Here is a 27,248-nt window from a genome sequence, read left to right as displayed (position 1 = left end):
TATAACTGACATATAACATTATATTCATTCTTTCTGCATTTTTAAGAGCATTTCTGTTAACTGAACAGTACTGATTAGAAAGAAAATGACTGGTGTTAAATTATAAGAACAGAATGTGCAATATGAGTGAATTCAGGGAACTGTATATGTATCATTAAAACTTGTGGAGAGACAGGTAAAATAAGGCAGAGGAAACTATCAACTGTTTGTAGACTTGACACCAAAGATGAAAACAACCAGGAATGCAAATGAGCAGAGGGTCCGGGTAAAAGGGACTGGGCGCGACCCACTGCCTGGTTACCCCGGCAACAGGAGTGCAGGCTTGCTGCTTAGGATCACCGGGGGCCATGGGCAAATGAAGCGAACAGCGGCTGCGGTGCATACAGGCGCAGCCAGAGCGCCCGTCTGAATAGGCGTGGAAGGAATGCAGGCAGGCTGTGCAGCACTGGGGGCCCGAGGACTGGCAGCTGCACCCCCGCACATCACAGGAGGCTTGAGCATATGGCGTGATCGTGGGGAGGCTGCGAGAGCTGGAGAGAGCACCTGGCTTCTGAATCCACAACTCTAATGAGAATCAAAGAATCAAGGAGTAACCAACGCCATGTAAAACCTGGACAAAGCGCTGTTCATCCCCCTTGCCCGTGAGGAGGTAGGCCAGAGTGTCTGGTGGTTGAGGCAGGTGAGGCACTTCATCTGTCCTGTGAGCATTACCCTCCAGCTCTGCCCTCCCCATGCCATCTCCTGGCAACTGCCCTGGGCTCAGACGAGTCCCACCTCACACGCTCCTCCTCAGAGGCACCAACGGTCACACTACTGGCCACTGATACCTCTGATGCTAAGAAGGGACGCAACGACAGCATGACCTCAGGGAACCAAAGAGCAGCTTACCCTGGTGCCTGGTTTGAGATGCAGCTGGACCAGATTTTCAGTCTCATACTGGAAATCTGTAGGAAGAGTGGTGGCTCTCCAATTCTGGTTCTCCAATGTGAACTTGGTCAGAACAGTAACAGCCTATTGATTTTAAAGAAAAAGAAAAGTAGTTTTTATGCATCTTTAATAAAAATGGTCTATATACATACAGCTGCAACAGTCTTCCCCTTTCTGTGTAAAGGAGTGATTCTGTGAGACATTATTCATTGTGAGTCTCTCTGCCACTGAGTCTGGGACTCTTTCAATTCCTTCAGGGACTGAGGGAGAATGAAACTATCCATTTACTCTAAGAGTTAAATTTACATGAATTCTTAAAAAGCACAGATGAAAGGGGAAGAGGAGTGCAAAGAATTTGTGAAAGCACAAAGGATAATAAATCTAGCACAAACCTTTGTTTTTTGAAAATGTACATCAAAGTCAATATCATCGTCAAAGTCAATTTTAAAGTCCTTTGATCTCTTCTTTCTGTGCTCTGATTGTGGGGCAGTGCCACCTGCAGAAATGAAGTCAGACGTCAGCACTGCTCGCCTCTCTGGCCCATTCATCTACCCATCCTGCGACTCTGCTTGACAGCCTTACTGACCGCAAGAGTGCACTTGTATCAGAGCGTCAGAACAGCACTAGGAAAGGCAAATCTTATACCCAATATTTATCCTTACGATCTCTGTTTCTGCTGAGAAAACTCAATAAAAGGTATGCTAATTAATCACTTCTTTTCAGAGAGAGAATGCAAAAGTCACAATGCTGGCGGAGCCCTTCAGGGGGCTGCAGCATGCACCCATGCAGTCACTCACACGGCACCTCCAGACCCTTCCCACTTAGAGGCTTCAGTCTTAACTGATCCCTCATCCCGGGCCAAGTCAACTGACTGTCCAACCAGGAGGCTGCTTATCTTATGTATTTCCTACAGCTTGTTGGGAGGTACAAGACTGATGGGCATTTTCCCATCCTGAGCTGAAAGGCAGACTGGCTGGTTATCTGCACTTTCTCTTCTTAACAGTTCTGTCTAGAAGTACATACGTTTAAGTCGAGGTCTAAAGCGCCAGTGATCCGGGCCAGCCCACATCGACATGGTGCGGGGGCTAAAGTAGGAATACTCTCCAGGTTTCATGGACAGAAGAGGACACAAGGTCCAAATGTCTCCGTCCCCGAGGGGAATCACTTCGTCTCTGCAATGCATAAGATCCGTTTTTATATGTACAGTCATATGTGTGTCGATGTAGACAATACAATCGTGTATTTACACATAAAGCAGAATACAACCCAGCTGAAGACACTACTTTTCCACAAATGAGCAACACTGCTAAGAGTAAGCCCAACATAAACACATCACTGCTGCTACTGCTAAGTCGCTTCAGTCGTGTCCGACTCTGTGTGACCCCATAGACGTCAGACCACCAGGCTCCCCCGTCCCTGGGATTCTCCAGGCAAGAACACTGGAGTGGGTTGCCATTTCCTTCTCCAATGCATGAAAGTGAAAAGTGAAAGTGAAGTCGCTCAGTCTTGTCCGACTCTTAGCGACCCCATGGACTGCAGCCTACCAGGCTCCTCCATCCATGGGATTTTCCGGGCAACAGTACTGGAGCGGGGTGCCATTGCCTTCTCCGAAACACATCACTAGTAATCCTTTAGTTTACTCAGTCAGTGCTTTTGCTTCTCTTCATTTTGTAACAACACGATCATATCTATGCAAGTACTTCAGATGTTTCAAAGCGCTTCATAAAATGCAAGTTTACCCACTTGAGAGATAAGAAAACAGAAAGAAACTGAGTTTTTATATAAGACTACATGGCTAGTAAAATGCCAGAGCTGGGGACCGGACACCATTCCCTGAACCCCAGCCTCAGGGTCTTTCCACACACAAGGTTTCCTGCCACATGACACGATTGTCACGGTTCTTCCTCACCATCTTCCCATAAACGAGGGCTCCGCTAACACTGCTGCAGTTCCTACTGAAAGTGAAAATAACTAATTTATGTCTCCCACATGGCTGGGGGACAATAACCTATCTGTTAAACCATCTAGATTGTATTTCTTGCTGTGTATGAAGGGTCTAACTGGCCCATCCAGCATGGCAGTTTTGGACTGGTGTTTCACCCTTTCTGCAAGGTAACTAAAACGTGTCGGGTAGGTTTCACCTACAGGCCCTGCCAGGTCAGAAAGCCTGTTAGCGCTGCTGTACTGCCCTCTAAAGGTAAAGACAATGACGACCTTTTCACCTGTACTGAGCCGTATCTATAAATCCCCTTTATATCAAACCTTATGGTATAGGATAAAAGCTTTAAAAGGACTTTGCTTTCATCCATGGAATCTTTTTTTAAAATTTTATCCAGTAAACTGTACCTGTACATTTAAGGTGTAATGAAAACAATTTTTAAAATTAAAATATACTAAAAAATCCCCACTTCTAGTCTGTAACTGCCTTCCTATGTTAAGTAATAACTGCACTGCACTCTGCTGTATTTCTCCCAGGGCGAGAGAGAAGGTGGCTTTGGGAGCATCCCCACTCCAATTCTCGGGTACTTGTCTGTCAAAATGCTGGCAGCTGAGCTGGCAGTTTGTTGGGAACTTAGAGGCAAAGCTATAAAGAGCTTGACTCCTATCTTCTGAGAGTCGGATTTCTTCTGAGGGCCAGAACTGGATGAGGCCCTGGAGGCTTTTAATAATTCTTTCAATACAACACAGTGCTATGTGGCAGGCACCCGACTCCCCCACTCAACAACCAGCCTGATCCAGTCTACCCCTCCATCAGGCTTCTCTCATCCCCTTTGGAGGAAGTGTTTATTTCTCCTACCCCCACCCCAGCCTACCGCAACCACAGTCCTTCCTTCAATTTAGCACCAGCTCAGTCGTGCTGCACGAACACCTGTAGGTTGAAGGTCTCCTCTCAACCGTCTCCTAGCACCTCAGCCAGCATGTAGCAGAAGGCCTCAGTCTTGCGAGCATAGAGCAGGCTGTGGTCTGGGCTGGACCACGGGCGAGGCCTTTAACCACAGTGAGCGCACGCACCCAGGAGATCAGAGAGCGCACACGGCCCCGCCGCTGCAGAAGATGGAGGGCAACTGAGCTGCCCTAGGTCACGAAGCGCTTTCTCAGTCACCTCCTTACTAATGTACGACGTGCATGGCGGTCAAAGGGCTGCCATCCAGGGACCAGTCACACAGGGCTTCCTGCAAGCACTGGTGTTTCTAATTCGGCATCGCTCCACCCCACCTTGAACTAGAGAAGCTCTTAAAGACCCTGCAGTTCAGTACTGTGTTTTCAGCCCTGCGTACTGCACAAGCCCCAGCAGCTCTGGGAAAGTCATGAGGCATTTCTGGCCTTAGACACTCCTGAGTTAGTGCCCCGGGGTGGAGCCTTCCACCCATAGGTCATCACACATGGCCAGACTGGTCAAGGGTGCTGGGTAACTCCCCAGCTCCACCCTTATTTACCCTCTCTAAACCCGTTTCCTCACCTGTAAAATGGGGTAACAGGACCTATAGGGTTGTTGTAAGGATTAAGACATTACTTTTATATATTATATAAATTATGTGAAATATGCAGGTAAGGAACCCGGCAGAGTATCTGGCACAATCAGAATAATCAGGAGCTCAGGAAACATCAGATACTACAATACTATCAATATTATCATCAGGTCCCAATCACTCACATTACAGGTGAGGAAACAAAGACCCCAAAGATGAGGCCGCTTGCCCCACATTTCCCAGCCATCCGCGGCAGGGTCGGGTCTAGTTGAGTTCACACACTTGCTGAGCTCCCAGGAAAGGCCAGCACCAGACCAGGGGCAGGCATTTCAAGGCAGACGAGACCCTGGACTAGAACCTAAGCCCTGTGCCCCTAACGCAGGCACTTGGCAGGATGGAGTCTAAACTTTTATTCTGTCCAACTGGGGCGAGAAATGGAGACTTTTGTTCAAGATGTGTTCAAAATAACCATCTATTATAACAACAGAAGTGACGAAAACCCTGCTACCTCAGTTCCCCAGATGCCACCTCACTGTTTACACAGTGACAGCTCTTCCCTGACATTAAACGAGCTCATCCCATCAATCTGCTACCATTGCTCACTTCTCGGAAGACAGGATGGGAACAGGGACAAAACCACAGGTTGGTAATAGCACACGCCAGGAGAGGCGGTTTCTAAAGGGTCTGGGGGGCAGAGGTAATTTTTCCTTGAAGTCCACACAGCCCCCTGACTTCTCAGATTTGAAGAGGCACTGTCGATCTCATCATTCCCCATGCGGGCAAACAAAGTGAGTCCAGAAAGCACTCTCAGCCTGGACACTCAGCAAGGCTCTTGAAGGAATTTTGCCTTGGTGGGAATTACGCTGGACAACTTCTACAGTTTCACCCACGCTGAACCAGCTGGGCTGTCCCTGACCCGACTTGCCAAACTGCTGCTATGGGCACAGGGCCATCAGAAGGTCTGTCTGTTCTAGTCTCGTGGAATCTGGTATACCCAGGCGCATTCAAGACCGTTAGAGGCCCTCACACAGCAGGACTGTGGGACCCTGCTTCCAGATCACACTCAAAATTAACATAACCTAACCTAGTAAGTACACATAATAAAGATAAAGCAAGTTCAGATTTTCCTATGACGCTTACTAGAGTAATCAAAAATCTAAATTATCAGAGACCAATTCTACCATCTCCTCAATCTCATATGCTCAATTTTACCTGCTGCCTTATTTTTCCTTGCTTTGCTCATCCCCAGTCTACCAATCTGATAACCAACTCTGCTCAGACCCCTCTGCCCTTTAGGTCGGGCCCACGTTTTCTCAGTAATCAATACGTAAGCCTGTTTTCTGCCTATAACTGAGATGGAGTGATTCAGCCAACAGCCAGACCACATCCAGGGGCTTGAAAGGCAGCCCAGTCTGTGCTACCAAAATGAAGTGGTGATGACAGCCGCCACTGAAGGAGCTACTATAGCCCAGCTTTTTATGTCGTAGTCTCGTGCTTATCGACTCCTGAAATGTCAGGCTTATGACCAGCAAGTGGCTGAGCCGGTATTCAGAGGCAGATTGATTCCATCGTGAGTCAGAATGGCTCAGCCTGTGTAACAAGACACACCAGCCCAGCAGACCACAGAGACAAAATCGGACTGTCCCAGCAGGACGTCTGGGAGAACTGCTATGGGAACACTTCCCGAGGCCCTGAGCGCCTTACTGGCAGCTTTGAACCTGGCAGGGCTCCTTCCAGCTCCTGAGCTTGGTGTGATCCCCAGCTTCGGTCTGGTCTGCTTCATCATTGGCATCAAAGTCATCCTCCAGGGGCCCGTTGGGGAAGTTCTCGCAGTCACTGTCCTCCACCTCGGCATCGAGGTCAAACACCTGATCGTTCTTCTTAAACTTGTCCACCAGGGCTGACACTGACTGGAAGAGACGGAGAGCTCCCCAGTCCCCCACATTCCCATCACCAGCCCACTCCCATCACCACCCGCCACTGCGGGGAGACTGCCCCACTGGAGGTGCCTTCCTCCCCACGCCCGCCTCCATGGAGCCAGCGTTCTCTCAACAGCAGAGCGCTGAGGAAGTTTATATTGTGCGGCACAGGATGGAGCTGGATTGTGGTCAGGCACATTTTGTAAAACACGAAACCGGAATCTGTATCCTTTAACCCCATGTTTAAACAGTTTTCCATGGAGACCATTTATTTTGGAGGTTGTAGTAAGTAGACTAAAGGGTGCCAGGCTAAAAATAGAGGAAAACTTCACACATGACAATTTCTCAGGAAACTCTGTGCCAAGGGACTCAACTCTGAAGAGCAGGAAATTCCTTGAGCTTGACAGCAGCCTGAGACCAGAGGCCACTGGGACAGCCATGTTTGAGAGTAAATCTGATAAGACTGTGCACCCAGGAATGGAAGGACTGCCTTCCCCTGGGGGGCAGACGGGAAGAAACACGAAGCTGATCCCCACACGCTACTCCCAGCTGTTTAACGGGCCTGCGGAGGGCAGCGCACAGCCCCACTCCCAGCCCTGCCCCAGTGTTCAGTCCCTACAGAGGAGCCAAAGCAAATACTTTCTGTACTACTGCCAGCTAAATAAAAATGATGCCACAGTTTTGGTTCCCACTGGGCAGAACTCATCTCAGGCCATCTCACTGAAACCACGAGCTGCTGGAGAAATGCCCAGGGCCCTTAGAAGTCCAGAAATTGACCACACCTCATTATGTGCTTCACTGTCCCATTTGGTGAACTGGAAGCCGGCCAGGGAAGGGCAGATTTGGCGATCTTCCGCACACTGCTGCAGGGCCGCTGGGAGGACAGGAAGATCACAAAGAAGGATCAGAGCAGGCTGGAGACATGCCTCAGCCCCTGGAGATGATGCAGCAGCCGCGGGGACGGGGAGGCGCAGCCACCTCCTGTCCTCGGACAGGGAGCAGCCCTGTGGAGGGGGAGGCGCAGCCACGGTGCAGCCACCTCCTGTCCTCGGACAGAGGCTGGCCGGCCACCCGTGTGCCGACCGCTCTCCCGGGAGAGGACGTGCGCTCAGGCTCACAGCAGTGCCAGAGGCAGGCTCCACACTGGTGTTCCATGAATCGGGAAAACACCAGAGCAGAAGCCTGAAGCACAGACTTTTTGACTCTGGAATGGACTCTGTGTCCCATGCTGGAGCTGGGAAACCAAAAACCCATCCTTAAAGCGTACTAACTGCACAGACATTTGTGCAGTGTCATTTATTGTAGCCCCAAAATAAACTTGGTATGGGCTTCCCTAATGGCTCGGTGGTAAGGAATCCGCCTGCAAAGCAGGAGACGTGGGTTTGATCCCTGGGTCGGGAAGACCCCCGGAGAAGGGAATGGCTACCCATTCCAGTATTCTTGCCTGGAGAATTCCATGAACAGAGAAGCCTGACAGGCTGCAGCTCGTGGGGTCCCAAAGGAGTTGAACATGACTTAGTGACTGAACAACGACCAAACTAAGTACAGATTACCCACATCACAGGATTAGAGCCCCATTTGAGTGCACACCCCTGGACAACTGTTAGTACTAACCAGTAATTCTTAGCAAATTCTAGACAAGGACAGGAGGAGGATGGGCACCATAATATCGGTGTGGTCCTGCAGAGGGGAGGATAAATTCCATGTACCACAAAATTGTCCCACGCTAGTGCCTGGCCTTCACACTGCCCACCACATCCTCAGAGGACCCCAGCAGTGGGAGGGGACAGGCTGGATGGGCGGCAGGGGGCGGCGGAAACCACTGCTAAGCCAGTATAAGGGACTGACAGCAGGACAGATCTGTTCTCAGACCACCATGGGGGATTCTGAAGACAGTTCATACAGCCCTTTTCTCCTCAGGGTCCCCTGGGTTAATAACACGTGAACACAAGGCCTCTGGTGCAGCAAGTCTCTTACAACCCCTTTCCCAAGTCCAAACTCTCACCCTCCAGAGAACCAGCGGCCCACAGGGCACCAGAAGGCCTTAGGACACATAACCCATGAGCACTGGCTACTACTGTTCAAGACTCCATGCTGCAGAGAGGCCAAAAGTGAGTTTCTCCTGAAAAAGAAAAGAGCCCACTTTGTCTTTCCAGAGGAACCTTCTGGGTAAATAAGCAACACAAGAGCACAGTGGGCTTGCTAGCCATGGTTATATACAGAAACCTCTCTGATGACTGAACTGCTCTGGTAAGAGCCGGCACTGGACTCACCTTTTAAGTCGGTCATTTCCACCCAGCCCAAATCCGGCAGCTCGGGAGGCTCCCCGCTGGAGAGGGTCTGGATGTCGGCGGGGAACAGCAGCTCGCTCCTGTAGTCTGGGCAGTGGAGGGTAGAGAGAAACACGCCTGCTGTGCTACACTCGTCAAACGAGGCTGCCGTCTTCTGGAACATGGGGTCGACCTGAGTGCAGAAACAGAGGGGACCCCCAGAGTTACGGGACGCAGCCAAAGGAAACAGGAAACCCCATTCACTGGACCCTGCTCATGCTCAGCTGCATCTACGGGATCAGAATGTCTCTGCACATGATCAACCGATCAGGTAAAACACCCCCCTGCTTCAAAAGGAGGGCTGTGTGCGCTCGGAGGGAGAAAGGCACACAGTGAGTGGTGAGAAGCTGACACCTCGCCAGCGGGCTTGCCCACAGTATTCCCGGACAGGGACCTTCTGCTGGTCTCTGCACAGTCACGTGTGGGCTCTGTGAAGATTTTATTTATTTGGCTGTGCTGGGTCTTCACTGCTGCACGCAGGCTTCTCACTGCAGTGGTCTCTCTTGTTCTGGAGCATGGCTCTAGGTGAGCGGGTTTCGGTGGTGGTGACTGGAGAGCTCTAGAGCACTGGCTGTGCAGCCATGGAGCCCGGGCTTAGCTGCTCCGCGGCATATGGAACCTTCCCAGATTAGGGACTGAACTCACGTCCCCTGCACTGACAGGCAGACTCTCAACCCCTGGATCACAAGGGACGCCCGTCCACCGTCACTTTCTGAACATCTATCTCTAGTAGAATGCTATCACGACAAACTCGGCTGATTTATAAAAAGTTTCTGTGAGGGATTCACAGAATCCCATCAATCCTCTGAACAACAATATTTTCAAAGATGTGGAAGAAAGAACCCAAGTAAGAGATCAGGCAAAGGACAGGCAGAGTCATCAGGGTTAGATGGCTGGGTTACACAGGGGAGAGGTGGTCAGAAGACCCCCAAGGCTGAGGTCAGGGTGCAGGAGGGGCATAACCATGTGTCATCAAGCCCCACAGCAGAATGGGGCCAGGCACAGGCGCACAGGCATGTGTGGCCGGAGGGCAGGAGCCGCCTCGGACTCTCCAGGAGGCCAGTGACAGGGAAGAGGCTGGGTATTGGGTTCACAGGTCTTCCTGACGGCTTAGGACAAGGCTACTCTGCAGACAGGGCCCTCAGTTATGAGGATGGACATGGCTCTCCGGCTCTTTACTGGCCCCCTCAACCCTGAGCCCAACCTCACCAGAACTGAGATTCTCCCCTCACTTCCTGATACGCAAGCCCCAGAACAGCACGCACGGCACCCCTGCACTCTACCTCCTCACCCCTCACCCAGTCAGCACAAGGCTTGGTGGGCTTTCCTGGTGGGCCCGTCTCTACCACCTACCTTGTCCTTCCCACCCTCACTGCCATCAATATAACCCCTGCCTGGTTAACCCTTGTCTCTGCTCTCTCCTATGCCTTATCCTAAAAATACCAGAGGTGCTACTCCCATGCCCTTCCTCAAAGGCTCACCACAGCAATGGTTTTCCTCCTGGATCCCACATCTCCAAAGTCTTATGCAGGTAGTTACCGAAACTCAGCATTTCAAAGAGTCCACACGCAATCTGCACATCGACCCACATTAACAGCTGAAAACACTAAGATAACTTTCCTCACTTTTGCCTACAATTAGATCACATCAGTGTGAGAACAATGGTTCTTGCATGTGAATTAGATTTGACTTACATCTTTGAGTGACTGGATGGGAAAATGAATCACTGCCGGCTGTGCAGTCTGGAAAAATGAACTCTTTGAAATAAGGGTCCCAGCAGGGGAGAGAAGCAGTAAAAGCAGGCCCTGGTAGACAGCAGACTGCAGGTTGTAGTCTAGAGTCATTTCAGGAGTAAATCCTCCCCTCCAGTCCAACTTGGACACTGTCCAGCTGCTGAAGGAACCAGAACTTTCTCTGCTTCATGACCTCTGCTTGTGCTTCTGCCCAGAGTCCCCTTCCTGTCACGACCTGGCAAACACCTACCCACCCTTCATGGCCCAGGGCAAATCTCACCTCTTCCGTAAACTCTGACCTCCACCCACTCTCGTCTCCTGAGTAGGAGCCTTGGCCTTCCTCACATTGTCTGTCTGTGCTGTCCTGGCCTGAAGAACTGGAACATAAGCAGGCTGGACCCCCCGTGGCAGCAAGAATTCTGCACACAGTAGAAAACTGTCCAAACCAGATCAGCTCACACGCAAACAAGGGTTCTCAGTTGGTCCAGACCCACCCACAGAACATCTGCCTCCCCATCTTCTGCCACCATCCAGAGAATGTGGGTTCACCAAGCTGGAAGTTCCGTTGAAACTTCAAATTTTAGGTTTGTGTGCATCCCCTCCTCCTTCTTTATCTTCCATTCTTTCAGTTATTACAAGTTTACTGGAGGTTACAGAGCAAAAAAGGCTTTCCGATGTGAGGGAATCTCGGTGTCTCTTCAACACCCTGTTGATTCACTTGCATAAACAGACCACAGCCCGATAGCCGCAGGCTTGCAGGGAGTGGCACTGCTCGCTCTTGTGCTCTCTAGGACAATGGAGAGGCCAGTGTAAGCGTCCTCAGGCTCCCCAGAATTGGGTTTACCTGGGAAGAAAGAAGATGGTCGGAAAAGAGAATGTCCAACCACGCTGTTGAACATTTCTGTGTAGCACCAAAAGCACGAGTACGAATGATGGTGAGGGCCTTCCCTGGTGGTCAGTGGTTAAGAATCCACTGCCAATACCGGGGACACCAGTTCCATCCCTGGTCCAGGAAGATCTCAAGGAGACCCAAGTGTTGACTGGCCATCAGACTATGTTTCCCTAGTCCCTCCACTCAACATCCTCCTGGACGAGTCTCTCCTACCTAATTCTCTCCTCAAATCTCCAACACGTTCCTCCTCTACACTCGCTGTCAGTCGAAGACCTGGCTTACTTCACTGATGGGGGCAGGAGTGAGTGGAAGGGGAGACACAGCCAGAAGAGAATATCCAGAATGTGCCCACGTGCACACACTCAAGCCCCATTGCTCATCAGCCACTGTGCTCCTCCGCCAAGCCCCATCCAAGCTGTCCACTCCTTGACCTCTTCACACACTCAAACACCACCCTAACATTTATGCTCCCTTTTCTGCATCATCAATAATTCTTTCTCCACTAGATGGGTGCCATCAACAAGTAAACACGCTGCTAATTCTCCCATTTTTTTTAAAAAGGGTATTTTTCACAGAATAAGAACACAGAATTATAAAATTTGTACGGAAACACAAAAGACCCCGAATAGCCAAAACAATCCTGAGAAAGAACAGGATTCATGTTCCCAGAGTATACTACAAAACTACAAAAATCAAAACACTATGGTATTGGCACAAAAAACAGACCCATAGGGACTTCATGGGTATGCCAGTGGTTAAGAATCTGCCTGCCAATGCAGGGGACATGGGTTCAATCCCTGGTCTGGGAAGATTCCACATGCCATGGGGCTACTGAGCCTGCACACCGCAACTACTGGAGCCAACGGGCCCCAGAGCCCACGTCCAGCAGCAGGCTGCAATGGGAAGCCCACCACTGCAACTCTCGCCACAACTAGAGAAAGTCCACGCACAGCAGCAGGCTGCAATGGGGAGCCCACCACTGCAACTCTCGCCACAACCAGAGAAAGCCCACGTCCAGCAGAGGGCTGCAGTGGGGAGCCCACCACTGCAACTGGAGTAGCTGCCTCTCGCCACAGCTAGACAAAGCCCACGCTCAGCCTTCTGACCCACTGCAAAGACCCACTGCAGCCGAAAGTAAAATAAATAAAATTTAAAAAGAAAAAGACAAGACACAGAGATCAATGGAACATGATAAAAAGCCCAGAAATGAACACATGCACTTATGGTCTATTAATCTATGACAAAGGGAGCAAGAATAAACAATGAGGAGAAGGCAGTCTCTTTAATAAATGGTGCTGGGAAAACTGGACAGATACATACAAAAGAATGAAGTCAGAACACTCTCTAACACCTACACAAAGATAAACAAAATGGACTGAAGACCTAAATGTAAGACTGGAAACCATGAAACTCCTAGAAGAAAACATAGACAGACACTCTTTCATATAAATCATAACATTATTTTTTGGATCTGTCTCCTAAGACAAAGGAAACAAAAGCAAAAATAAACAAATGAGACCCAGTTAAACTTAAAAGCTTTGCACAGCAAAGGAAACCACTGACAAAATGAAGAGACAATCTACTGAAGGGGAGGAAATAATTGCAAGTGATATGACTGATAAGGGGTTAAAATCCAAAATATATAAATAGCTCATACAATTGAGTAATCAGAAAAACAAAATTTTATCAAAAACTGTGCAGAAGATGTAAACAGACATTTTCCCAGAGAAGACACACAGATGCCAAAGAGACACATGAATAGACATGCAACACTGCCAACCATCAGAGAAATGGAAACCAGAACAATGAAATACCACCTCACACCTGTCAGAATCGCTACCGTTAAAAAGACCACAAATAACAAATACTTTGTGGAGAAAAGGAAACCCTTGTATATGGTTGGTGAGACTGTATGTAGGGAAATTAGCAGCCACTATGGAGAACAGTATAGAGGTTCCTCATAAAACTAAAAACAGAACTACCATATAATCCAGTAATTCCACTCCTGGGTATACATCTGAAGAAAATGAAAACACTGACTTGAAAAGGTATATAGTACATGCATCTCAATGTTCATCGTGGCATTATTTACAATAGTTATTTACTTTAATTATTTTACAATAATTAATTTAATTAATTTACAATAATTATTTACTTAAGTATCCATCAACAGATGAATGGATAAAGAAGATGCTGTGTATGTGTGTGTGTGTGTATATGCATGTGTGTATATACACATTTACTCACACATACACACACACACACACAATGGAATACTACTCAGCCATTAAAAAAAAAGAGAGATGATTTGCCATTTGCAACAACATGGCTGGACCTGGAGGTTATTATGCTTAGTGAAATAAGCCAGTCATAGACAAATACTACATGTTATCACTTATATATGAAATCTAAAAAATAAAACAGAGCATGTATATAACAAAATAGAAACAGACTCAAAGATATAGTGAACAAACTAGTGTTTACCAGTGGAGAGGAGGGAGGGACGTGAGAGGTGGAGGACTAAGAGGTTTAAACTACTACATACAAAATAAATAAGCTCTAAGAACATAATGCCCAGCACAAGGAATACAGCCAATATTTTACAGTAACTTTAGAGTATAACCTATGAAGATTTTGAATCACTATGATGTACACTCAAAACTAATATAACATTGTAAATAAATTATACCTGAAAGACAGTTTTTAAAAATAAAAAAAGAATATATTCTGCAAATATTCCCATGTCAATAAATACTACATCATTGTTTAGTAAAGAAAACATAAAAACCCCACACAAACTCTGGACCTTACTTTCCCTGCATTCGCCATTCTATTACTCTGCCCCAATTTACAGCAAAACTCTTCCAAAAAACTGCCTCTCTCCCCACTTGTTTTCCTCTCCCAATTTTTTATGAAAAAATTTTCAAACCTACAAGGATGTTGAAGTAGTCATAAGAATCTTTGTTTACCTTTCACCTAAATTCCCCAACAGGTGACATTTTTCATGCTTGCTTTCTCCCTGTCCCCCGACCAACAGAATCTTCTTGAAAGTGGGCTGTCTTTCTGGCTCTCTAACTGGCTCTCTGCCAGTTATTAAACTATTGCCACTCAGCTCCAAGCCTACCATCTGTGCTCTGCCCTGTGATGCTGGGTCAGAGGCCACATCTCAGTTGTGTCAGCAGCTCCCTACTGGGCTCCACCAAAAGGAGGCACTAGAGGGAGCTGGTAGGGCTGGAAGGAGGGACGGCTTCTTTCTGCAGGACGCAGGTTCCTGGGAGTGTCAGGCAGCAGTGACGGCCCGCCCCAGCAGCAGCAGGCCCACCTGTGGCAGCAGCCGAACTTCACTTGCGCTTCGTACTGACACTCACAGAACCAACCTTATCCAGAGCCAGAAAGAGACACCAGCACCAGCAGGGACGCCCTCCTCAGAGGTCTGGGTCCTGAGCCCCAGGCCCCTCCTTCAAACTCAGCCAGGGAGCACCCCTTCCTTGGAGGCCTGGGCTGCACCTCCCCAGGGCCCCTTCTCCAAGCTCACCAAGGCCTAAGGCCGCCATATTTGACACAGTTGACCATTCCCCACCCCCCTCCCTGAAACTCTCATTTCAATACCACATTCTCCTAGTTTTCCCCCAGCCACTGGACGTTTTAGTCAGCTTTCTGAACTCTTAAGATAGGGGTACCCCAGGGCCCTAGTCCTTTTTCCATGTACACTTGTTCCCCTGGTGATCAATTCCACTCTCGTGACATTAATCACTATTTGCTAATGTTGTGCAGATAAGAGAAATAACTGAGCCCATTGTTGGTGGGAGAGTAAATTGATACAACCATTTCTAAGGGCAATAGAAATTCCGTGTCTCAGTTTTTTTTTACAAATATACTCCCACAAGAATGCAAATATGTACAAGAATGTTCACTGAAATTGTTTTCATTAACAAAATTTTTTTTTAATTTGTAGCAACATCTGTTTGCTTTAAATTAACTGCTAATTTATAAAGAAGCCTCTGGAATCATTCCTTTAAGCAGATTCCTTGGATTTGCTAAATCATGTAAGGTTGTTTACAGCAAGGACTCTGGAGGCAGAGCGCTTAGCTTCATGCACCTCAATTAGCTCTTCATAAAATGGAGCAAGGGTGTTGTGAGGACTGAACGGGCTGTCACAGGCCTAGGGCAGCAAGATGTGCCCGAGACACAGCGTAGATGTTAGCTGTCATCACCGCGGCTGCAGGCGCTACAGAAGAAAATACATGTTTTAATCAGTTGGTTTTCTCAGTAATTTGCCATCTCCTTGTACTCAATCATTCTGAAAATGGGGGAAAACAGGGACCTGCCCTCTTCAGTCTTCACTGAAAAGCTGAAGGATGACAATGCAGAGAGACCAGCTGAACGTTTGACTACCCTGAGGCCCGAACAAGCACGTAGCAGCACAGTTCCACCTCTGAGGTTCTGAATTAGTCAGAGACCACACCGGGCACACACTTCCTCACCTCGCACTTTCGATCCGCGCTGGAGACATTGAGGTTGTTTACATTCTGCTCGATGGTTTTGCACGAGTGCTTCTTCCTTGGCTTTGGGACCTTCTTGGCAGTTCCTGTTTCAGTTGCACTTCCATCTGTGAGAAGGAGTAAGACTGTGCACTGTAGGGGCTGCTTTAGAGCATGTGACTGAATCTATCAATACAAGCTCTTCAAACTCTAAAGAGTGATCATCACTGCAACACACACCATCCCCTCAAAGCAGCAGGCACATCTAATCCTCAGGGGAGGGAGAAACCAAGTTACTAAATTAAGTATCTGGCTTCTGATACAAGTCAATTTCCAAAGACACATCCCCCCAAATCAGAAGCTCCCTAGTTGGTGATGTTTACTCAATCTTGTCTAAATAAAATTCAAAAGCTTTTATAAGGCCCTTCTCTTTTCCAAAACAAACAAGCAAATCTAGTGTTTGATTATCTTCTGAAATACAATTCTGAAAAAAACAAAAAAAAAATACATGTCTTCAATAAAATGGGAACTGATTTCCTGTGACTTGATTCCAGTCTATACTCAGATAACCACCTGCCATGCCCTTTGAAAAGCCCCTATATTCGGAGCCCAGCCCATATACCTGCACCATGGCCCTCCGCGTCCTCCAGAGGTGGCGCGTCCTTGCCCAGCCCCCCCAGGACTTTGTATACATCGGCATGGACGGCATCTACCCGCACAGCGTAGATCTTGGTGCTGGCATCCAAAGTGCCGGCAGCTACCTGGTCAAACAAGCAGAGGTGTACGCGTGCGGATCAGAGAAAGGAGCAGCTGAACAGGCAAAACACAGCAATCTGCATCAAATATTTACTTGCCCTTAAGAAAAAAATGACAAAGATCCTCCTAAAACTGATAGGGAATAAACAGAACATAATGGAAAGATATCAGCTCTTCATCAGTTTAGGAAAGAAAGTAAAGTAGGTAATAAAGTGTCCTAAACAAGAAAGCCTCGCGTGTATTTGTAGAATCCAATTATTGTGCTGTGTTAAATATTAGTCATCATCAGCATTCACTCAGATGCAAGAGTAGGTGGACATCCTTCTTACTTTAAAGTTGGTCGGTTCCGCATCTTTCTGTTTAAGAATCTCTGACATAAAATCAATCAAGTGCAAGCCGAAAGCATTCTTGGTGGTGATTTTCTGAAAACAGAAAATTGCAGAAAGGCCTGTCATTTAGAGCCTAGGCTCATGTAAACAACGCTGCCCTGACAAGGGGAAGCTAAGTTTGCAACAGGAATAGCCCACATCTCAACACAGACATCGAACCCCACCCACACCTGGTGCTGCAGCCAAGTCCCTGTGTGCACTTCTTCATTCTCGAGGTCTGGAGTGACGGCACAACGCCTGAGTGTCCCTGTGCGCACGCCCTGCTCTAGGTGCTGACACAGAGGGCTCAGTGCCCCCTCAGAGCATCTCTGAGGCAGGGATAGCTCACTCTCATTTTACAGAGCAGGACCCTGTGGCACAACGGTTGGGTGCCTTGCCAAGGCCACGCAGTGTGAAAGTGGCCGAGACAGAATTTCAACTCAGGCCAATTCTAGGACTCACGAGCCCACAAGCCTAGGCTCTATCGGCTGTTTAGCTCCAGAACTACACTACCAACTCTAGTATGCCGCCTCTCTAGTCACACTGGGGTCAGGCACCTTGTCACAGGGGCGGCCATGGTCTATAAGAAACAGTGCAACCACACTGAAAACACCGGCATGGAAGCGTCACTGGAGTGTGAGTGCACCGCCACCAACCGTGCGCTCTCTACAGAGCCAAGAAGGCTAGACCTCCTCTCCGACCAGCCTGCGAAATCTTCACTGATTAATCCAGCAGACACTCACATTTTCAGTAGACAGTTTGATACAGGTGGAATAATGTTCAGTAATCTGTGTGTTTGTAAACTTGGGCATCGTAGCTGAAATTTCAACATTCCTAAAGGAAAAACAAACGAAATGGGCGCTGTTGACAATCCAGACCTAGAAACCATGAGGTACTGTGGTGATGCAAACCCGCATGACCCATGATGCGGTGGCTGCCACAACGAGGCGGCCCAGTGCCCACTCACCTGCCGGAGGGGGAGGCCAGCAAACGTGGGGAGTCTGTGCTGAACTGCAGGTCAAAGACCCTGGAGCGCCTCCGCTGCAGCTTCTCCTTCTCATCATCATTCTGAGGGAAGTCTTCAAGGACTGGGGTGCCAGGAGTGTTGAGAGGGGCCTTCCGGGGCAGGGCCGTGGGGAACGCCCACTCTGCAGGTGAGGCAGTGCTGTGGTGGCGTCCACGGGGCCCTGAAGGAGAGTTCTTCATTGTGGCTGAGGGCGAGGGAACGAAACACTGGCTCAGGAAACCTTCAGCAGGACACTGCCCATGTCTAAAGGGGGGCCGCAGCCTGTCGCAGGGCGGACATTCACCAAGCGTTCCCCACCAAGATCTTTCCCCATCCTAATATTCTGTGGTGCAACCTCTATGGGCTTCCCAGGTGGTGCAGTGGGAAAGAATCCGCCTGTCAGTGCAGGAGACGTGGGTTCAATCCCTGAGCTGGGAAGAACCCTGGAGAAGGAAATGGTAACCCACTCGTCTTCTTACTTGGGAAATCCCATGGACAGAGGAGCCTGGCGGGCTACAGCCCATGGAGTCTCAAAGAGTCAGACACGACTTAACACACACACACACAACCTCTATAGTTCGAGTTACTTGGCGAGTGAGGGGTTTCTGATGCTTCCTGCCAGTCTGGACAAATACCCACTGTGCAGTTACTGTGAACCTAAAGCACCATATGGGATATAAAGGTGGTTAAGAAAAAGTCGCTGCCTCTGAGAAGCCCACAAACTAGCAGAATAACAGACATGTTCAACCATAACGCCAGGCAAGATAGAGAAGACGAGATGCTGAGATAAGGGTGAGGTACGGGCTATCGTGTCAGACAGACTGGGTTCTAATCCCAGCAGGGAAACAGAAAAAACAATACAAATCTGTAAAATAAATAGAATCACCCACAGATTACTTACTAACTGCAAAGGGGAAAATGTCTCTTTTCTCTGGGCATGTAGGATCTTAGTTCCCTGACCAGGGACTGAACTTGTGCCCCCTGCAATGAAGTATGCATGTGACAGGGAAGAAAAGTAAATGTGGCAAAATGTTAACAACTGTTGGGTTTAGGTTGTGAGTGTGAGACTCTTTACTGTCTTAGTCTTTCCAGGTCCCTGGTGTGTTTGAACATTTTCATAACAGGAAGTTAGAAAATGGATGGCATGTTAGATGGAGATACAAGCTCTGGAGAAAAGTAAAGCATGGAAAGGGAACAGGACTGGGGAATGGAGGTGGGAGGTCATTTTTAATACAGTGGTCAAGAAATGTTTCAGCGAGAACATCACATCAGAATCAAGACCATGTGGATGTCTGTGGGAGGTCATGTGGAAGCCGGGGGAACAACGAGTACAGAGACAGGTACATGCCTGGCACACCCGGGGGCCGGTGTGGTGCAAGAGGGATGTGGGGGAAGTGAGAGAGGTCACGGGGTGTCAGATTTGCGAGGCCTGGTGGCTCAGGAGCACCCAACAGAGTAAGGCTGGGACGACGGGTAGGGGTGTATGAGCCCTACTTATGGGCCACTGTAAAGGCTTGGGCCTTCATGAGAAGGGAAGTGATCGAACATGCTGAGAAAAGGCATAAAGTGATCTAACTTATGCTTTGTGAAGACCCTATGGCTGTTCTGTTGAAAACAGACTGAAAGGACGAGCAGGAAGACCAATTAGCAGGGAACTACCAACAGCCAGGGGGCTCCCCTGCTGGTCCAGTGGCAAAGGGCCCAAGAGGAGCTCCCCCACGTCCAAGGTCAGGGGCGGCGGTTGAGAGGAGCTCCCCCACGTCCAAGGTCAGGGGCGGCGGCCGAGAGGAGCTCCCCTACGTCCAAGGTCAGGGGCGGCGGCCGAGAGGAGCTCCCCCACGTCCGAGGTCAGGGGTGGCGGCCGAGAGGAGCTCCCCCATGTCCGAGGTCAGGGGTGGCGGCCGAGAGGAGCTCCCCCATATCCAAGGTCAGGGGCGGCGGCCAAGAGGAGCTACCCCATGTCCGAGGTCAGGGGTGGCGGCCAAGAGGAGCTCCCCCATGTCCGAGGTCAGGGGTGGCGGCCGAGAGGAGCTCCCCCATATCCAAGGTCAGGGGTGGTGGCCAAGAGGAGCTACCCCACGTCCGAGGTAAGGAGCAGCGGCTGTGCTTTGCTGGAGCAGCCATGAAGAGATACCCAAAGTCCAAGGTAAGAGAAACCCCAGTAAGATGGCAGGCGCTGAGAGAGGGCATCAGAGGGCAGACAGACTGAAACCACAATTACAGAAAAGTAGCCAATCTGATCACTCGGACAACAGCCTTGTCTCACTCAATGAAACAAAGCCATGCCGTGTGGGGCCACCCAAGACGGGTGGGTCATGGTGGAGAGGTCTGACAGAATGTGGTTCACTGGAGAAGGGAATGGCAAACCACTTCAGTATTCTTGCCTTGAGAACCCCATGAACAGTATGAAAAGGCAAAAAATAGGACACTGAAAGATGAACTCCCCAGGTCAGTAGGTGCCCAATATGCTACTGGAGATCAGTGGAGAAATAACTCAAGAAAGAATGAAAAGACGGAGCCAAAGCAAAAACAACACCCAGTTGTAGATGTGACTGGTGATAGAAGCAAGGTCTGACGCTGTAAAGAGCAATATTGCATAGGAACCTGGAATGTTAGGTCCATGAATCAAGGCAAATTGGAAGTGGTCAAACAGGAGATGGCAAGAGTGAACGTCAACATTCTAGGAATCAGCAAATTAAGATGGACTGGAATGGGTGAATTTAACTCAGATGACCACTATATCTACTACTGTGGGCAGGAATCCCTCAGAAGAAATGGAGTAGCCATCATAGTCAACAAAAGAGTCCAAAATGATGCAATCTCAAAAACAACAGAATGATCTCTGTTCGTTTCCAAGGCAAACCATTCAGTATCATGGTAATCCAAGTCTATGCCCTGACCAGTAACACTGAAGAAGCTGAAGTTGAATGGTTCTATGAAGACCTACAAGACCTTTTAGAACTAACACCCCAAAAAGATGTCCTTTTCATTATAGGGGACTGGAATGCAAAAGTAGGAAGTCAAGAAACACCTGAGAACAGGCAAATTTGGCCTTGGAGTACGGAGTGAAGCAGGGCAAAGGCTAATAGAATTTTGCCAAGAGAACGCACTGGTCATAGCAAACACCCCCTTCCAACACAAGAGAAGACTCTACACATGGACATCACCAAACACCGAAATCAGACTGATTATATTCTTTGCAGCCGAAGATGGAGAAGCTCTATACAGTCAGCAAAAACAAGATTGGGAGATGACTGTGGCTCAGATCATGAGCTCCTTGTTGCCAAACTCAGACTTAAATTGAAGAAAGTGGGGAAAACCACTAGACCATTCAGGTATGACCTAAATCAAATCCCTTATGATTATACAGTGGAAGTGAGAAATAGATTTAAGGGACTAGATCTGATAGAGTGCCTGATGAACTACAGACGGAGGTTCGTGACATTGTACAGGAGACAGGGATCAAGACCATCCCCAAGAAAGAGAAAGACAAAAAAGCAAAATGGCTGTCTGGGGAGGCCTTACAAATAGCTGTGAAAAGAAGAGAAGTGAAAAGCAAAGGAGAAAAGGAAAGATATACCCATTTGAATGCAGAGCTCCAAAGAATAGCAAGGAGAGATAAGAAAGCCTTCCTCAGAAGACACGAGTTTTGATTCCTGGGTTGGGAAGATCCTCTGGAGAAGGAAATGGCAAGCCACTCCAGTATTCTTACCTGGGAAATCCCATGGACAGAGGAGCCTGGTGGGCTACAGTCCATGGGGCTGTAAGAGTCAGGCACAACTGAGCGACTAAACCACCACCAACCCCAGGACAACAGATGCTGGTGGCTCAGACCAGAGAGGGGATGGTGGAGGTGGTAGAAAGAGAGAAAGCAAGAAAGAAAAAAAAGAAAGACAGTGTAGCTGCTCAAATGTATCCAACTCTTTGCAACCCTATAGACTGTAGCCCGCCAGACTCCTGTGTCCATGGGATTTTCCAGGTAAGAATACCGGAGTGGGTTTCCATTTGCTTCTCCAGGGGATCTTCCGGACTCAGGAATCGAACTCAGGCCTTCCTCATTGCAGGCAGATTCTTTACCGTCTGAGCCACCAGGGAAGCCCGTGGAGGTGGTAGGCAGAGGTCAAACAAGATATAGTCTCAAAGTAGAGCCAAGATGATTTTCTGGTGGATTAAATGTAGGGCATGAGAGGAAACAGAAGAATGAAGGGTAACGACAACACTGCTCTAAACAACTGATGGAAGGGAGTTACCAGGGCCTGAGAGAGTAAGACTAGAGAAGAAGCATATCTGTGGGGAAGGGAGGCAAGGTTGGGGCTCAGTCTGGTGCCTGCTGGGCTTCAGAGGCTTACTAGTCATTCAACGGGGGTAGAGAGTCAGATACTTAAATGTAGAGTTTAGGGAAAAGTTTTGGGCTGGATATATTAATATATATGTGGATGTTGTAAGCACAGAGAGGATACACAAAGCTACGGGGGATGAGAAGACCAAAAACAGGAGGACAGTTAGAAAAAAGCAAAAGGCTAAGTCCTAGAATACTTCACAGTTTAAAGAGAAGGGAACCACAAGGAATCAGTGAAGAGACGGGTAATGTATGACAAGTGGAGGAGAGGGTGGTGGTCTACAAGTCAGGTGAAGAGAACATTTCAGGGGAGGAAGGAGTAGCGCACTACATCAGATGCACCTGAGAGGCCAATTAAGTGAGGACGGACAGCTGACCGTTAGGTTTAGCAACCTAGAAGTTACTGACAAGAGCAGCTTTCCCAGAGTGCCAGGAACAAGGAAAATCATCATCTCAAAGGACACTGGATGAAGCAGGGAATACAGCGTGACTGCTGGGCATCTGTAGGGTCCCCTTGAGATGAAGGGTGCGAGGGGGCTGGGGCAGAGTAGGGATTAATCAGAGTTGTGACTCTGTCGCAAGCAAGTGTAAAGAGGCAAGAAGAGGGTAAGGGGTTACGGGCATTAAGAAAGGAAGTGATTACACTGATTGATTGACCACGGAATGTAAGCTATGTAGGAGGGGAACAAGGGCATGAGAGAGGTGAGAGACAGGGAAAAGCAGAACACAGGTCTGCTGGGTCAAAGGGCTGTTGGAGCTGGGGAACGAGGAGTAAGCTGGAGCGACAGGAGTGTTTGAGAGGCAGGGTGCACTGGGATGAGAGTGGCACAGTTCTTGATAATGATAAGGTCTGCTGCTGCTGCTGCTGCTGCTAAGTCACTTCAGTCGTGTCTGACTCTGTGCGACCCCATGGACAGCAGCCCACGAGGCTCCCCCGTCCCTGGGATTCTCCAGGCAAGAACACTGGAGTGGGTTGCCATTTCCTTCTCCAATGCATGAAAGTGAAAAGTGAAAGTGAAGTCGCTGAGTCTTGTCCGACTCTTAGTGACCCCATGGACTGCAGCCCAACAGGCTCCTCAGTCCATGGGATTTTTCAGGTAAGAGTGTTGGAGTGGGGTGCCATTGCCTTCTCTGAATGATAAGGTCTAGGGTATGACAAACGCACTCCAGTACTCTTGCCTGGAAAATCCCATGGATGGAGGAGCCTGGTAGGCCGCAGTGCATGGGGTTGCGAAGAGTCGGATACGACTGAGCCACTTCACTTTCACTTTCACGCATTGGAGAAGGAAATGGCAACCCACTCCAGTGTTCTTGCCTGGAGAATCCCAGGGACGGGGGAGCCTGGTGGGCTGCTGTCTCTGGGGTCGCACAGAGTCGGACACGACTGAAGCGACTTAGCAGCAGCAGCAGCAGGGTATGACAACAGGGTGAATGGCCACAGCCGAGGAGAGTACACCAAGAAACAATCACTGGAAGGGAGAGCTGAAGGAACCTGGGGGCAGTTTTCAGATTTAAGAATCAGAAGACTTGGCTTCAAATTCCAGCTCCATCACTTACTAGCTGGAGAAATTTTAAGTAAATGCTCTAATGGTTTGCTTCCTCATCCTCCAAATGAGAATAAGAATGTATACCTTGGCTGGTTCAGAATTGGTGATGTGAAAAAAACCCCACAATATAACACAGGTTAGATAAGAACACATTAGTTTCATAAAAACACATTAGTGACACACAACGAACACTAAAAGGTTGCCATGGACTTCCCTGGTGGCTCAGTGGTAAAGCACCCGCCTGCCGATGGAGGACACAGGTGTGATCCCTGGTTCGGGAGGATCCCAGTGCCGAAGTGAAACCCAGAGTGGCAGTGAAGCCCCTGTGCCACACCACTGAGCCCTGGCTCTAGGGCCCAGGAGCCACAGCTACTGAGCCCGCACGCCACAACAAAGAGTAGCTCCTGCTCACTGCAAACAGAGAGCCTGTGCAGCAACAAAAACCCAGCACATCCAAAAATAAAATAAATAAATTTAAAAGGCTGCCCAAGTAAGAGCAAGGAAAGGAATGATGATTGAGGATAAAAGAGAATTAAAAATACAGCTTTATAAGTTTCCCTGATAGCGTCCCACAAGCTAAAGAGTATGATTAACAGAACCTTCAGCTGAGGTCAAAACAAAAGAAAAATAAAGTAAAAATAGGAAGGACGCAATAGACATCTTTAGAGGCTAAATCAAGAGGACTTGTGACTACTTGAATGTGGGCACTGCAACCAATGTAAGGAAGGAAGTTGGACCTCAGAAGAAAAACAGATATAGAAAGCACTAAAGGAGGAATCTGTCCATGAGGGAAACTCAAAATGGAAATTTGAGCCACACCTTATTTCTCAGAATTGTCTTTCCTCAAATTTCTCTCCTTCCCTTTAACATTATACATCCATTCTTTCAACAGATAGTTACTTTGTATATCCACTTCCTCACCTCCTACTCATTTTTCAACGCCTCCGGTGTGGCTCCCATGCCCACCACTTTATGAAAAGTGTCTAGTCATCATCACCCACAACTTCCATGTTGCCAAACGCAATGGTCACTTTTCAGGCCTCATCCCACCTGAGCGAGAGTGCCTGCCTCTGAGATTTCAAAGGCTTTTTGGCTTCTATACCACCATGCTTTTCTGAGTTTTTCCAGCTCTTCCTTTTCTAACAAGCTTCTAAACATTGGTCCCAAGTGTTTTCTCTACAGGGTGTTCCTGATGTTCTCACCTATTTCCATGGTTTTGCCAGCTATACAATGAAAGTGAAAGTGTTCGTCGCCCAGTCGTGTAGTAGACTCTTTGTGACCTCAGGCACTGTAGCCCGCCAGACTCCTCTGTCCATGGGATTCTCCAGGCAAGAATACTGGAATGGGTAGCCATTCTTTTCTCCAGGGGATCTTCCTGATCTAGGGATCTAACCTGCCTCTCCTACATTGCAGGCAGATTCTTTACCATCTAAGCCACCAACGAGCTGGGAGCTATACAGTAATGATGACCAAATTTACTTCTCAGTCCACAGGCCACTTCCCTGAGCAGTCCGTATCACTGCCCCCAGTGTCAAACTCTTATCCAAGTGATTATTGACCCTTTCACCTGACCCACTCAGGTAAGTCACTTACCACGTCCAAAAAAAGTAACTCTCAATTTCCAAACCTCGTCACAAGACCTACAAAGCCCCTGCCTACCGGTCGGACGTCACTCGATGTTCAGTTACAATGTCATGGGCCTTGCCCGTGTAAGGCTCTTTCTCTCTTACTTTTTGTGTGCTTGCTCCTTCTGCCTGGAACCCGTTTTCCAGAATCTGCTTAAAGATCTCTGAGTTCCTCCCCCGACTCTGCTCTTCTCAAAGTGAGCACTCAGCCTCATCTGTAACTATTTAGTTTCCTCTCTTCCGAACTAAAACACATGCTCTAAGAGGATGGGATCGTGTCTATTTTGTTCTTTATTGTAATCTATCTACATCTGAGAGAGGGTCTGGCCCAATGGGGACACTGGGTACTTGTTGAAAGGATGTAAAAATAAATGCAAGCGTAATAACCATATAGCGGTAACCTCCATACTTCTATGGCTCTGAACAAACGTGCACTCCGGGAAAATCTCTTTTTTAACGAAGAGACACCACCCAACGTGTAAGAGCCCGAGAAAAAGGCGTCTGGTTTCCCGCTCACACCGGAAGTGCAGCCCGGGCCGACGCCGCGTCCTGATTGGCCGGACCTGCCCGCCTGCCCACCCCGCGCCGGCCCTCCTCTCCCAGTCTGCCGGCCTCTCGCTCAGCCCCGGGAAAACAAAACCAGCGACAAGGCCGAGAATAACCGCACTCCCCGCTCAGGCCCGCCCGCTTCGCACCGCGCCCTTCCCGCCTAGCCCCCGCCACACAGCCTCACCAGAGCAGGGAGGTCTCATCTTGTCCTCCGCGTCGCCAGAGCTGGTTTTAAATTGCGCGCCGAGACGCCAGGTCGCCGTAACGGCCGTGATGACGCCAACGTGGGCGGGGCCAGAGGCGCGCCTGCGCAGAGCGCTTTAGTCCTCCGCGCGGAGAGTTCGCCCAGGGCGTGGAAGTGAGAAATCACGGTTGAGGGCTCGCGGCTCTAGTCGTGAGGGTGGGCCGTAGTGGATCTGTGGAGCACGCCATCCCCCCGAAATAGTATGGAGACTCTATCCTTTCAAGCGCTAGACGCGAAACTGGGTCCTAAGAACCGAGCGTGGAGCTGAGCGGGCGGCACCTCTGCTTTCACGAAATTCACTAACGGAGGAGGCAGGTGACCAAGGAAACGAAGGTTGATTTTCCCATCGAGACCTGTGCTGTGAGGGCAGCAGAACACCCACTAAGGAGGCGGGAAGTGATGGACTGGATGTGGGATGGAGGTGAGAGGGAGCGGACACCGGAATGAAGAGCGTTAACAGGCCGGGGAAGAACTGATGCAAAATATTGTGTGTGCTTTAATGAAGACTGTCGTTAATATATATTCTTGCGAAAAGATTCCTAGATATCTTATCCCCTGTCAAAAAAGTAAGGTTAAGATTGGAAGTGAGACAGGTGTTTTTGTGCTGCCTGTCTGTTCATTCCACTCATTGCATCCAAAGAATTGTATTATGGGAGAAAAGACTGTTCCCCCAAGTGTTCCTAGAGCATCCTATAATTTCTTAACACATGGCATTTTATACAGTGCCTCTTCGCAAGGGTGCTATTGGCATTCAGGGTGAAACAGTTCTTAGCATGTGACATTCTTGCCCTCTCTGTAGGACTGTTCAGTGTCCCTGACACTGAATGCCCTTCAGTCATTTTGGTAACCAAAAAAAGTACTACCCGTTGAAATCGACTTTTTAGGCCGATTTACCTTTTGCACAAACTTGTGCTCCCAGTGACCACCTTCAAATCTGTGGTATAAGGCAGTGTTCGATAGAACAAAGAAAACAAGTTTACCCAGGAACCCAAATCAGCACCCAGGAGCCATCCTGGACACCTCCCTCTCCCTCACTCTATCTGCTCAATCCATTGCTGGACT

The 27,248-nt window shown here is 48.8% G+C and overlaps 1 protein-coding gene across 2 annotated transcripts in view; it reads right to left on the bottom strand.

The window, feature by feature from the left end:
• NCAPH (non-SMC condensin I complex subunit H) overlaps positions 1 to 26,251 on the bottom strand; it is a 33,834-nt gene extending 7,583 nt beyond the window's left edge. Inside the window, exons 1-12 of one of the 2 annotated variants that reach the window (XM_055539340.1) lie at positions 26,127 to 26,251; positions 17,844 to 18,087; positions 17,620 to 17,710; positions 16,838 to 16,930; positions 16,375 to 16,513; positions 15,756 to 15,880; positions 8,590 to 8,779; positions 7,099 to 7,190; positions 6,102 to 6,307; positions 1,951 to 2,099; positions 1,320 to 1,423; positions 889 to 1,011 (exon numbers count right to left, since the gene is read on the bottom strand). In XM_055539340.1, the coding sequence (XP_055395315.1) occupies positions 889 to 1,011; positions 1,320 to 1,423; positions 1,951 to 2,099; positions 6,102 to 6,307; positions 7,099 to 7,190; positions 8,590 to 8,779; positions 15,756 to 15,880; positions 16,375 to 16,513; positions 16,838 to 16,930; positions 17,620 to 17,710; positions 17,844 to 18,087; positions 26,127 to 26,145 (1,575 nt within the window). In that variant the 5' untranslated portion in view covers positions 26,146 to 26,251. The remainder of the gene's footprint in view (positions 1 to 888; positions 1,012 to 1,319; positions 1,424 to 1,950; positions 2,100 to 6,101; positions 6,308 to 7,098; positions 7,191 to 8,589; positions 8,780 to 15,755; positions 15,881 to 16,374; positions 16,514 to 16,837; positions 16,931 to 17,619; positions 17,711 to 17,843; positions 18,088 to 26,126) is intronic. The other variant, XM_055539341.1, reaches the window with a different exon arrangement.
• Positions 26,252 to 27,248: the final 997 nt, after the last annotated feature.

Source organism: Bubalus kerabau, chromosome 11, assembly GCF_029407905.1.
Source record: "Bubalus kerabau isolate K-KA32 ecotype Philippines breed swamp buffalo chromosome 11, PCC_UOA_SB_1v2, whole genome shotgun sequence".
Classification (NCBI taxonomy): Eukaryota; Metazoa; Chordata; class Mammalia; order Artiodactyla; family Bovidae; genus Bubalus; species Bubalus kerabau.
This window is presented reverse-complemented; position numbering and strand designations above follow the sequence as displayed.